Source organism: Pleuronectes platessa, chromosome 11 (assembly GCF_947347685.1).
Source record: "Pleuronectes platessa chromosome 11, fPlePla1.1, whole genome shotgun sequence".
Lineage (NCBI taxonomy): Eukaryota > Metazoa > Chordata > Actinopteri > Pleuronectiformes > Pleuronectidae > Pleuronectes > Pleuronectes platessa.
This window is the reverse complement of record NC_070636.1, coordinates 23049127-23062190: the sequence shown is the minus strand read 5'-3', so window position 1 is coordinate 23062190 and position 13064 is coordinate 23049127. Positions and strand designations below refer to the sequence as shown.

Below are 13064 nucleotides of genomic sequence, written 5' to 3'. Positions count from 1 at the left end.
CTGTAAAACCTTCTGATCTCTGCTGTGAGAGCCGCGCTCTCATGCTGACGGAGTCTAACTCCACCCCCAGATACGTCACGAACTGGGCGGGGTGAGCGGAGCTTTTCTTCCAGTTGATTGTGAAGCCAAGGCTTCAGCTTCTTCCCTGGAGCGAGCTAATAATAGCAGGTCGTCCAGGTAGAATAGCACTCTCATCCCTGTCCTGTGTAACGGCTCCAGCGCCGTCTCCACACACTTGGAGAAAGTGCGAGGAGCCAGGGAGTAACCGAACGGCAGGCGGTTGTACTGATACTGTATCCCCTGGAATGAGAAGCGCAGATATCTCCTGTGCTTCGAAACGATCGGCACGTGAAAAAATGCTTCCTACAGATCTATGAAGGTGAACCAGTCTCCCTGGTGAACACACTCCAACACTTGTTTGATCGTGAGCATGTGAAACCGCCTCTCCATGATCGAGTTGTTGAACAGAGACAGGTCGAGTATGGGTCTCACTCCTCCCGTCTTTTTCGGGACCAGGAAATAACGGGAGTAAAAACCCTGTGTCTCCTCTCCCTGGGGAACTTTGGAAATTGCATTTATCCTCAAAAGTTCCTGTAGCTCTAACTGAAGAGCGAGACAATGTTCCTGAGATGACAGGATTGTTTCCACTATCCCGTTGAATCGCGGGGGGGGGGGGAAGCAAACTGTAGAGTGTAACCTCGGCTCACAATCCTGTCCATCCCTTTGTCCATCAAACATACGCGCTGCCACTCTGAGTAATGCTCTGACAGGGGGCGTGCACTTGCTTGGTGCTCTGTGGTTGTCATGGTGACGAGCCAAGCCAGAGCCCTGGCCACCGTTGTTCGTATCGGAGGACTCTCCGGAACAACCCATGGGGGGCTCACAGCGAAATGGCTGAGCAGAAGCCCCCGGAGCACACAGGCTCTCAACTGCACTTGCGGTCAGACGCTGACACGGGGAAGACGCGTCGATGTCAGAGAATGGTCGTTTAAGATGTCCTTTTATTTTACAAGGCTCCTGAACGCATCTGTTATGTGCAGTCAAAACCTCGCTCCTCGAGAGAGGAGGACGGGAGACGCTGAGTGCAGATACAGTGTGTGTGCCGTCCATACGAGGCGTTGAGACGGCGCTCGATGGCTCATGGTCACACTTACTGTTAGCAGAAACATGTGAGGGGGAACACTCTGTCTTTGTGACAGAGGAGATGTACTGACTTAATGTTGTAAGTCTGTGCCGTGGATCAACGGACAGCTCACACAGTGTGGGGAATGTGTGTGAAACAGTGGCAGCAGAGCCAGCGGACTCAGGGGCAGACTGTTTAGAGGATTTGCTCTTCTGGGGAACATTTTTTGTTTTATTACAAAACTCCCCTTGAACTTGTCACACATATTCCCCTCCGAATGTCAGAATCTCTTCCCCTGTTTCCTGGGGGGTTCCTCCGGTTGGTTGGACCAGGTACAGGCCGGGCGCCGATTCTTCCACCGAGGATTCTGCCGTTCAGCTGGCGGGCCCGCCCGAGGAGGAGGTGGGGGTTGGACAGCCGAAGCTGGGGGGCGAGACGCTGCCGCCACGGCTGTGGCGGGGCGCCTCGACCGCTGGTAAGAAGGAGCCCGGTGGTCTCGCCAGGGATCCTGTGGACGAGAAACCCGAGACAGGTGTCTCCGGAACCTGTTGGCCTTCACAACAGGTTCCACCTTCACGCCGAAGACAGCGGCCAAGCTCGGCTCTAAAGGAGGCACAGGTGGGAAACCATCCTGGAAAATCCCCGCCACTCTTGTGAAGGGGGTGTAAGAGAGGACCGGGGACTTCAATTTCCCAGGCTCCTCTGCTGATCGGGCCACGTAAGCCTGGATCCCCGGAAAACAAGGCCAGCACGCGTCCTGCCGGGGCCTTCGTGCCGGTGCGACGACCCCGATGAGGTCATCTGGCGTGGCCGCGGCTTGCGGAAATGGCACCGACAGCTGCCTGGAAGTCGCGGCCTTCTCAATCATTGCTGGCATCAGCTGCACGAGGGCACCAATGCCCGAAGGCTGAGCGGACACCGACGCGTCAGTGTGGTCCGACCCCTCGGTCCCGAGGGGGGAACCTACGGGAGGATAATGCTCTTGAGCTCCGGGAGCGGAGTCGGCTGACTCCGGTCCACGATCATCATTGAAAAATTCGATGGCTTCTTCCAATCTAAAAGCACGCTGCGAGGCAAACCCTTCGCCGTCCATATCAGCGTAAGCCTCAGCTCGTCTGCGTCTCTCTGGCTCCTCGAGGAGTTTGCAGAACGCACAGTTGGCTCCGGGGGTGAGCGCCCGACCGGCGTGTTCCGGGCCGAGGCAGGACTCGCAGCGCGGGTGGAGATCATCGGACATTATGTACCCGGTTCGGCATTCCGGGCACAAGCGGATGTTGGAAGTAGTGTGCTGCTTCATGGCTGAAGAAAAATGGGAAGCGAGCGGCCGGTCTCACCCCAATTTATGCAGGTCAGACCGGGGTGGGGCCCACCGTTGGTGGGCGTGGACTAAAGTTTTCAGTGCTGCGCATGCGCGCGAGGGATAAACCCACTAGCGATAGCCTTAAAGGGCGAAGCCTATACGATATAGAACCAAGCAGACCGCCCGTAAATCCACCGGAGGTAAAGTCCCCAGGAAGCAGCTGACCACCAAGGCTGCGCGTAAGAGCGCCCCGGCCACCGGCGGCGTCAAGAAGCCTCACCGTTACAGGCCCGGTACCGTGGCTCTGAGAGAGATCCGTCGCTACCAGAAATCTACTGAGCTGCTCATCCGCAAGCTGCCCTTCCAGCGCCTGGTGAGAGAAATCGCTCAGGATTTCAAGACCGACCTGCGCTTCCAGAGCTCCGCTGTCATGGCTCTGCAGGAGGCAAGTGAGGCCTACCTGGTCGGCCTTTTTGAGGACACCAACCTGTGCGCCATCCACGCCAAGAGGGTTACCATCATGCCCAAGGACATCCAGCTGGCCCGCCGTATCCGCGGAGAGAGAGCTTAAACCACTGCTGCTCCACTGACCATAACAACGGCTCTTTTAAGAGCCACTTCACTGCACTCAAGACAAAACTCCTCCGCTGCCCCGCTTGTTATAGACCGTTGATGCATATAACACAGTGAATAATTGAAAAGTAAATAGCAATACCATTGAAGTATAATAAATTACAATACTTTCTGTAAAGTAACCACAGTATATTACAAGAAGACTTTCTACAGATTTAAACATTTAGCACTTTAGTTTTACAACATTAGCTGAACAGCAATACGTTTTTTTTGTATTTCATAATACTACATAAGAAAGACTTTACAGTCAAATATTTGTTACATTAGTAGCTATGCAAAGAATACACATTGGAAAGTATGCAAGCTAAGACCTGGCCGGCTATTAATCTAAAATAGATTAGTATTGCTACTTTCACTTCGTCTGTCAAATGGAACCATGGTCAGAGCTGCAATGAAATCAAATATTCATTTCAAATGAGATGACTTAGCTTCGTCTGAGAAACTGATCTACTCGGCGTAAACAGCTTAAGCTATTGAAAACGGGGCCTTTGGTAAACCATTCCAAAACATGTCTCCCAGGGATTGCAGCCCATATACACAAGTGAAATCTTTGCAGCCTTGAACATAATCGTAACGGTTGCATTACAGGAATTAATCAACTGGACATTTATACCCCACTAATATAGTCTTGTGATGGAAAAGGTTTAGTAGAACTGAATGCTATGAACACAAATATCACTAGCATCAAGAGGGCCGAGGTTCCTATCAGAGCCGAGGATGTGTCATGCTGAGGATGCTGGAGAGTCATTCTAGAGTTAGGACTCAATTTTATATCCATGTTTAAATAATACATTTTACGCAATATTCACTTCAAGCAAGGATCAAATTAATATTGTGGCACAGTTCTCTCATTTATTACAAAAGTATCATTTATTTAGCAGAATATGCTTATGCTTTAGTGGTATTTGCATTTTCTCTGCTGTCTGATTTAGTAAATACCAACTTTGGCTCTTTACATTAACACTAGGATACATGTTTATGTATATTATTTGGATCATTATTTGTGTAAAATAATCATTAAAACATGACAAATGTGTTTGGAAAACGATTTGTCTCACGAGTGAGATATCTTTCAACCTGTCCATATTTTACCCACTGATGAATAAGATAAGTGGTACGAGTTACATTTATTGTCCCACACACATGCAAACACACACGACATGCAAGGAGGGAAATTTGTTTTCTGCTCTGACCCATCTGGTGTACACAGGAGGACGCAGAGAGCAGTGAGCAGCCATGCACGGCACCCACTGATCAAGATCACATCTTCTCAGACTTGTATAGCCAATAACATATTCGTATTACAAATGAAGGCTTTAGTGTTGTGTACATTGCTGTGGGTAAATAGTAGCATGTAAACATGTATTTGAATCATTCAAAAATACTTTAATCATGTAGTACATCATAAAAAAAAAAACCACTTGAAAATTACACTTAAGTTACAATTTGCTATTATAATTTGTTTAGAATTAGAATTATTTCAATTAGAGGATAACAGGAGGGCTAAGGGAGAAATGTATATTGGTTTGACCACAGTTTTTCACTCAATGTTGCTCAATATTCACATAGAAAGAGTAATACGCAAAAAAGGTATATTTGTCAAGCTTGATAATACTGTAAAAGACATTAAAGAATGTTTCCCTTTGACATTAAAGTCACAGTCATGTGTCGGTAACAACACGTAAATTACGCTCAGGAGATTAGCTCCATGGTTTAGTAATCAAAGACCTGTTTTAAAACTGACATCACAGCAGCTGGAGAGGATGTGGCGTTCCACCAATCAAAATTATATTCACCTAGCCATAGAAGATAGCCCGCCATATGAATGATAAGAAAGCACTGAGAAATAGAAGTCATTGTTCTAACAATACATCTATCCCTCTGACCCTGAGGAGCAATGATTTCATAAGCTTATTTATAAATACAATTATCACCACCAGGGGGAAAAAAAACACCTCATGAGTTACAATCACTGATTTGAGAGAGAACACGTCCTGCAGTAGAAAACTGCTACTGGATTTCAAAACAATTATTTTCAATTGTAGAAGTTATGCAGTGTGATTAGAATGTATTCAACATGATTATTATTTTCAATTTTATTTACCAAGGCTACATTATTAGTTAAAAGCAGCTGATTAAATATTGATGGACCTCTCGTTAAAGTCAGGACAGTTTGTCTCCATAGAGAACGTGTGTGGCTCTTAAAAGAGCCGTTGGTTTGATGTCTCCGCACAGTTGTTTACTTGGAGCTGGTGTACTTGGTCACGGCCTTGGTGCCCTCAGACACGGCGTGTTTAGCCAGCTCCCCGGGCAGCAGCAGGCGGACGGCGGTCTGAATCTCCCTGGAGGTGATGGTGGAGCGCTTGTTGTAATGAGCCAGACGAGAGGCCTCACCGGCGATGCGCTCGAAGATGTCGCTCACGAAGGAGTTCATGATGCCCATGGCCTTGGAGGAGATCCCAGTGTCGGGGTGGACCTGCTTCAGCACCTTGTACACGTAGATGGCGTAGCTCTCCTTCCTGGACTTTCTCCTCTTCTTTCCGCCCTTACCGGGGGCCTTCGCCACCGCTTTCTTGGAGCCCTTCTTGGGCGCTGGCTTCGTTATGTCAGGCATTGTCACGAGATTTGTTCGTTCCAATGAATACAGACGTCGGTGGCCAGGCTGTATTTGAACACATCACATGTAAATCGTTATGTGCCGTTCCCTCTCTGTCATTGGCTGAATGTGGAGTGCCAGTGTAACAGCACGGGGGCGTGTCTCCAGGTTCATGAGTCCTTTATTCTGCTGCTGACAGAGGTGGAACTGTTGAGCTCAACTGCAACATTTGGGGGGTTAAGAAATGCAAGATGTCCCTGAAACTTTGTATTATTCATGTTAGCATCACATAAGTATCATTTAAAACAATCTGAACCAAAGCAACCTGATAAATACACAGCTCTAAATGATAAGGGAACACTTAATGGTCACAGTAAACCACCTAGTCAATTTGACTTCAGGTTCATCAAGCTGTCCATTTAGGAAGCCCAAGTGATTGTGAATGAATTTCACCGGTTTTGGTGCAAATGAAAGTGACAACAAGTGCAATAAAGAGGCAAAAGCAAGACAACAACACAAAGGGAACAGTTTTATATGTGCTGGCCATTGACCTTCGCTCTCTCCTCATCCTTCCTGACTGAATCTTCTCAAGTTTCATGCTCTGCTAGTGTCCTTGTCACTACCTGTAGCATTAGACGGTCCCTGAAGTCCTATCAGGTAGCAGAGATAATCTAGCTCTTCCAGGATAGAACAGCCAAACGTGCAGGAGCAAGAAGGTTTGTTGTGTGCCATAGAAGGGCATCAACCCATCAGCAGAACCGGTATCGGCTCCTAGTTGCGTGGAACATATACAGGTGTAACTGGCCAATAGGGAACTGCCCTCCCAAAGAAAAGAAGGGAACAAGATGATTGTGATAAATTTGGCACATTTTTATTATAATCGTCCTGCCTGCTGCCTCTGAATAGAATAGTCCATTTAGCTGCAGCGTCAAGACCTGTTTAATAGAGTACAGGGAGAGTTCAGCCGGTTAAAAGTCGGCCACATCACTCAGATAGAGTTTCATAACACGTTGTCTTTCAAAGTGCAGGCACTGCAATCCCAGACAGCACACACACGCAAACAGGCCCTGGGGCCCCACTCACTCGCTCAGAGCAACACAGTGATATGTGAGGAGCGTTACCATGAACAATCTGGTAAGTGACTTTGTTGAAGAACAGTGGACCCAGGTATAATACAAAGTTTCTCTCTGGTAACATCTGGTTACACAACCAATCAAGTGCTGTGTTTTATTTTTAGTGTGTATTGCAATAGTGTGTCCATTAACCAGTGAGTGAGTCCATAGGTCAGTCAGTCAGGGTCCAGAAGGCTTCAGTGTAAGGCCGTTGCCAAACTCCCGCAGTACGAGGGAAAGTCAGTGTCTAACGCACGCTGTGGTGTGCACGTAAAGAACTCGTGTGTTCTTCATGGCAGCAAATGTAGTTGCTCGTTGTGAATTTAGATATGCACTAAGTGTCTGTGTGTCTGTGTGTATATATATATAAATGTATGGGTGCGGATGTGTGAGTGTATTCATGTTAATGTCTGTTTGTAAATCTATTTTAATCAAAATAGTAGTCAGATCATTTTAGTAACATGATGATTTTATTGAGCTTGACCAACATTTCTGTTTTTCTGGTTGTCTTACCACTCTCCACGTGCTTGAGTGAAAGATGGAATGAATAATGTAAATTCCTCAATTTGTGGTCAGATTATTGTTTATTTTAAAGTTATGTAGATACAGGGGGTTACTCGTTTTTCACCCGTGTGTTTCTACACAGACTTGAAGCGTAAAGCGGCTGCACCTCAACATCCATTCAAATCAACAAACTGGTCAGGTGCAGCACCTAATCAAACAGCTCTGTCCCTGGTCCTGAAAAAAGATTTAAACAATTTTTAAATTAAACTTAGTGTTCTGATCAAGTTTGTGCAGCTCCATTGGTCATTTTCAAAACTCAGAACAGATAAGAAGCTGCAATAAAACGGGAGAAGCTGAGCTACTGGAAAACAAAGCTTCTGACAGGACATGCAAGAGAGTTCAACTGGTAGTGGACGTTGTTCCAGTTCACATATCTAGAGAGCAGCTCCGTCTGATGTTACTACAGTATATATATATATATACGTATAAGTTGACTTTCATTGCCAGCTTCACAGACACGCACACATGGATAATATAGATTTCAGTCTTACAGAGGCGGTGGACTAGTGGCAGAATCTTGGACTTTGGGCAGAAAAGGTCTCTGGTTCGTCTCTGGTTCGACTCCACGGAGAAACAACAAAAGAAACAAATCTGTTCAAAAATCCAAGAGGATTATCCCTACCCTTGTCTAGTGCCCCTGAGCAAGGCACCTTACTCCCTCAACATCTGCTCCCCGGGCGCCGTATATGGTCGCTCACTGCTCTGTGTGTCCTGCACCAGATGGGTTAAAAGCAGATGTCTGTGCCTGTGTTTGGGACTAATAAATGCGTCTTAACAAACTCAACAAACCTTTGGGCAGAGGGACAATCTCTCAAATGTGTCTTTGCTTTCGTACCTTTGATTCATGAGTTAAAAACTATGAGATCAACAATGTGTGTTATAGTGTTTTTATATAAAGTAATATGTAAATAAAGTCTGTTTGAATGGTTAAAATGACATGTTTACATGCTACAATTTACACAAACACTTTCACATACTGCACACGTGTTGAGATAAACACAGTATTTGTTGACACTAAGGCCTTATTGTGTAATATGAATGTGTTATTGGCCATACACATCTGAGAAGAATTGATCTATTGATCAATAGGTAACATATTGACAGGTTAACAGAGATTTCTCACCCATCGTTTTTCAGAAACGTTTGTCATGTTTAAATGATCCTTTTACCAAAATAATAATGATCATAATATACAGAAACATGTATCCCAGTGTTAATATGAGGAGCAAAAGTTGGTATTTACCAAGTAGAGAAATTCTCAAATTCAATTACAGCTTAAGCATTTTCTGGAAAATAAATGATGTAACCTGTTGACTTTTGTTATTAAATGAGAGAAATGTGCCACCATATTAATTTAATCATTGCTTGAAGTGAACATGGATATGAACTGTATCGCTACTGACTCTCCAGCATTCTCAGCATGAAACGTTCACGGCTCTGATAGGAAGTCTGGCTCAACTTCACCAGTAGCCTCGGCCATCAGCGGTGTGTTTGCTGCCTGCACAATTACTTGATTTTATTAAAAAGAGATCATCAGCAGGTGCTTGTTTTCACTCGGTTTCTCCGAGCAAACATGTGGAGCAGCTAGGAAACGGGTTTTGGTGGAGCTGTGGTGCTTTTGAACTCATTTTAGGAGAGAAACTAGTGGGAAAACCCGCTGAACAGTGCTGCTCACCGCGGTGAACGGGTCGTGTTTGTAGGCTCCACCGACCAAATGCAGAGAGCATCAGAGCTCTGCATGACTTCAATATGAAAACAAATAAGTCCGCTACCCGCTTCCTCACTGTCAGCCCCCAGCTCCGCTCACCCACTGAGTTTTTACTCGTTTATCAGTTAAGAGAAAACACAAGTGTCTCGGCGTTCACACTAAACACGGGAGCCACGGCTCGACTGAGTCTCCACGGTTCTCATGTTGTGTTCAAGTGCCGCCTCCCGATCGGGACTCTCCATCAGTCCAGTAATTCACTCCGATACTCCGTCATTGATCTATACGCAAAGAGAAAGATGTCAGAAGCCGCTCCAGCTCCCGCTCCAGCCGCCGCCAAGGTCAAAGCGGCCAAGAAGAGGGTCGTGAAACCGAAGACCGCCGGCTTAAGTGTCAGTGAGCTCATTGTGAAGGCCGTGTCCGCGTCCAAGGAGCGCAGTGGCGCGTCAGTGTCCGCCCTCAAGAAGGCTCTGGCGGCCGGAGGCTACGATGTGGAGAAGAACAATTCCCGCGTCAACACCACCATCAAGAAGCTGGTGGTCAGCGGGACCCTGGTCCAGACCAAGGGAGCCGGGGCCACCGGCTCGTTCAAGATGAGCAAGAAGGTGGAGACCAAGGTCCAGAAGCCGGTGAAGAAGGCCGCTCCCAAAGCGAAGAAGCCCGCCCCCAAGAAACCCGCAGTGGCTAAAAAGCCCAAGTCGGCGGCCGCCAAGAAGCCAGCAGCCGCTAAAAAGTCCCCGAAGAAGGTGACCAAACCAGCAGCGGCCAAGACGCCCACCAAGAGCCCCAAGAAGGTGGCGAAGAGCCCCAAGAAAGTGGCGAAGAGCACTAAGAAGGTGGAGAAAAAGGCCCCTGCTGCCAAGAAAGCCCCCGCGAAGAAGGTCGCCAAACCCAAAGCGAAGAAGACAGCAGCCAAGAAGAAGTGAGCTGTCCTCACTGTGAAACATGTCCATCCTGGTAAAAGGCTCTTTTAAGAGCCACACACGTCTTTCCAAAAAGAGCTGTTTCCTCATCAATCATCACCACTGCCAATACATATGTAGAGACAGTTCTTAACTAAAGGGACTCAAGTTTGATAGAAATATATTTAAGGTTTTTCGTTCAATGTTAAGATTTAGAAGTTAGTTAACATCAAATAATATATAAACATAGCTTTAGACTTTGTGTGAAGGAGAGGCAGACTACTACTGACACACATATGAAAACCTGATTCATGTGAAATACGTCTTTAATCCAACATGTGACCGGACACACGGCACCTAACTTTTAAAAGCTCATGTTACAGATTAAGCAAAGGTACCAGAGTGATTGTTTATGACTACATTACTATCATATAATAGTTTGTAAGATGTGTAACCAATAGATATGTTTACTTCTCACCCTAGATTTGCATAATGACAAATGTAAAGAGGGTGAATGTTGCATTAAATTTATTCTACCCACAGTAGTTTCTATTTCATTAAGATAGTATGTGTTGTTTTTGCATTCATACCGTCCATCATGAGAGATGTATGCCAAGGATCCATGTACCTTCGACGTACTGCAATTTGAAGTTTGTATCTTTTATGCATCCAATAGTGTATTCATATTTATATAGATAGATATATATGCATATATATGTATCTTGCTCATAGTGTATTCATCGTTCTTATATCACAAAATACCTCTAAATACTGCACTATTCCATATATATTTATCACTGTACATATCTTATGTATTAACAAATGTCACTTCACTTTAAATATGCACTCTGCACTATTACTGCCTTTTATTGCGCTTCTGGTTATATGCTAAACTGCATTTGGTTTTTAACAAGCATTTGTACTGTGCAATGACAATAAAGTTGAATCCAATCTAAAAACGTCTTTTGTGTATACTTTAAGTTGCTGTCTGACATGAGGAGTTTTGCTCTTTGGAGGAGAGTGTGTGGCTCTTAAAAGAGCCTTTGTGTCGGTGGTTTCCAGAAGCTTTGCTTTACTTGGACTTGGGGGCCTTCTCGGTCTTCTTGGGCAGAAGAACAGCCTGGATGTTGGGCAGCACGCCGCCCTGAGCGATGGTCACTCCGCCCAGGAGTTTGTTGAGCTCCTCGTCGTTGCGGACGGCCAGCTGCAGGTGGCGGGGGATGATACGGCTCTTCTTGTTGTCGCGGGCGGCGTTTCCAGCCAGCTCCAGGATCTCAGCGGTGAGGTACTCCAGCACAGCCGCCAGGTAGACGGGGGCGCCGGCACCAACGCGATGTGCGTAGTTGCCTTTACGCAGCAGCCTGTGAACACGGCCGACGGGGAACTGGAGCCCAGCGCGGGAGGAGCGAGTCTTTGCCTTCGCTCTGGCCTTTCCGCCGGTTTTACCTCTGCCAGACATAATGGATGTGGATTGTTTCCTAAGACACGTCAAGAGACACTGCAGTGAACAGCTCGAGCCCTCCTTTATATATCCGCGGATCGAGCGGGACGATTCATGCCAGACCAACCAGAGAGAACAGCCGGCACTTTCCTCCAATAAGCAGCGGGGACTCAAGCGGTGGGTTGCTCCTTCGGGCAGCGCTGAGCTCCAGGGGGAGCCTCTCACCAATCAGGACCGTTAGTTACGTATTGTAACTCTAGATTCTATGAGTATAGGCGCAGCCCTTTAAGGCTATCGCTAGTGGGTTTATCCCTCGCGCGCATGCGCAGCACTGAAAACTTTAGTCCACGCCCACCAACGGTGGGCCCCGCCCCGGTCTCACCTGCATAAATTGGGGTGAGACCGGCCGCTCGCTTCCCTACTAATAGCTTTTTCTTCAGCCATAGAGGAAAACCAGTGAGGCCCAAGACTTAAAGGGCTGCGCCTATACTCATAGAATCTAGAGTTACAATACGTAACTAACGTTCTATATCGTATAGGCTTCGCCCTTTAAGGCTATCGCTAGTGGGTTAAAGGCGAAGCTCGATGTTGTCCATGCCTCACTGGGTCTGTACAGTACCACAAGCATAAACACATCTGCCTAATAACCATCAACCATTCCAGACGTTGTGATGGAATAATGTAAAATATTCCAATACGGAATGGTCAGGAAAGACTACTGCTGTAAGACGTGGCAGACGAAAGTTACGCACTGTAACAGTCCAGCAAATACAGAGTAGAAATCAAACGTCTCTCCCCATCTCCAAAGATGGAAGGGAGAACGTCATACAGAGGCATCCAATAATCTATCACTCTGACAAAACACTCAGTACAGAGTGAGTCATGGAGAAACGGGAAACATCCCGCAGATAAAAGCGGATGAAGGAACAGGGAGAAGACCAGGAAGCTGCAGTGCAGATATCTTGTACCGTCATTCCTCCATGCAAAGCCGCCGAGGAAGAAATTCCTCTGGTGGAATGTGCTCTGATGCTCTGTGGGGGGTCCATGCCCGATGAAATGTAAGCCTGTGAAACGGCCTCACAAAGCCAGTGAGACAGGCGCTGTGCCGACAGAGGGAGCCCTTGAGAATGCTCCCTGTAATGCACAAACAGACGCTGAGAACGTCGCACCGGGGCCGTGCGCGCAACATAACATGCCAGTGCGCGCACAGGACAGAGAAGATGGGAAGTTTCCTCTTCCTCTGAATTGTGAGGGGGTGGGAAAAACCCCTCCAAAGTGATCACCCTGGATCGGAAAGAGCTCGTGATGCTTTTAGGTGTAAAAGCAGGATTAGGGCGTAGAATAGCCGAGCTGCCATCTCCTTGGATCCGAAGACATGAAGGTGCCACAGAGAGAGCAGATAAATCACTAACCCTCTTTGCAGACGTCAAAGCCAACAACAAAGCTGTTTTGACTGACAACAATTTAAGTGGAATTTGCTCCAATGGTTCAAAAGGAGCTTTCACCAAAGCACGTAAAACCAGAGCTAAATCCCACTGAGGGGCCAAAGAACGTGACACTGGCCTGTCACGCTGAAAAGTGCTCCATTTGGATGTGTATGAAGCTCTGGTAGATGGGGCCCTGGCGCCCTGGATAGTGCGCACAACATCTTGAGAGAGACCCAGCCTCTCTAAATGTTCCCGTTCAGT

At 46.9% G+C, this 13064-nt stretch overlaps 3 protein-coding genes across 5 annotated transcripts in view; 2 read left to right on the top strand and 1 right to left on the bottom strand.

Moving 5' to 3' along the window:
- LOC128451409 (histone H2A) overlaps positions 1 to 11400 on the bottom strand; it is a 41284-nt gene extending 29884 nt beyond the window's left edge. Inside the window, exons 1-2 of one of the 3 annotated variants that reach the window (XM_053435233.1) lie at positions 11038 to 11394; positions 5077 to 5607 (exon numbers count right to left, since the gene is read on the bottom strand). In XM_053435233.1, coding sequence (XP_053291208.1) covers positions 5296 to 5607; positions 11038 to 11394 — 669 coding nt within the window. In that variant the 3' untranslated portion in view covers positions 5077 to 5295. Of the gene's footprint in view, positions 1 to 5076; positions 5608 to 10586 lie in introns of those variants that run through there. The other 2 variants (XM_053435234.1, XM_053435236.1) reach the window with 2 other exon arrangements.
- On the top strand, positions 2362 to 2994 carry LOC128450953 (histone H3-like). Its single transcript, XM_053434716.1, has 2 exons — positions 2362 to 2471; positions 2571 to 2994. The coding sequence occupies exons 1-2, from the start codon at positions 2362 to 2364 to the stop codon at positions 2992 to 2994; spliced, it is 534 nt and encodes a 177-aa protein (XP_053290691.1).
- Positions 9298 to 10074, top strand: LOC128451410 (histone H1-like). Its single transcript, XM_053435237.1, has one exon. It carries the CDS (start codon positions 9333 to 9335, stop codon positions 9957 to 9959), a length of 627 nt encoding a protein of 208 aa, XP_053291212.1. The 5' UTR covers positions 9298 to 9332; the 3' UTR covers positions 9960 to 10074.
- Positions 11401 to 13064: the final 1664 nt, after the last annotated feature.

Bases quoted from the DNA above. Each gene is read 5' to 3' on its own strand.
- LOC128450953 (XM_053434716.1), top strand. From the start codon at position 2,362: ATGTACCCGGTTCGGCATTCCGGGCACAAGCGGATGTTGGAAGTAGTG. The intron at 2,472-2,570 runs GTCAGACCGGGG...ATAGCCTTAAAG, and splicing joins TCTCACCCCAATTTATGCAG to GGCGAAGCCTATACGATATA.
- LOC128451410 (XM_053435237.1), top strand. From the start codon at position 9,333: ATGTCAGAAGCCGCTCCAGCTCCCGCTCCAGCCGCCGCCAAGGTCAAA.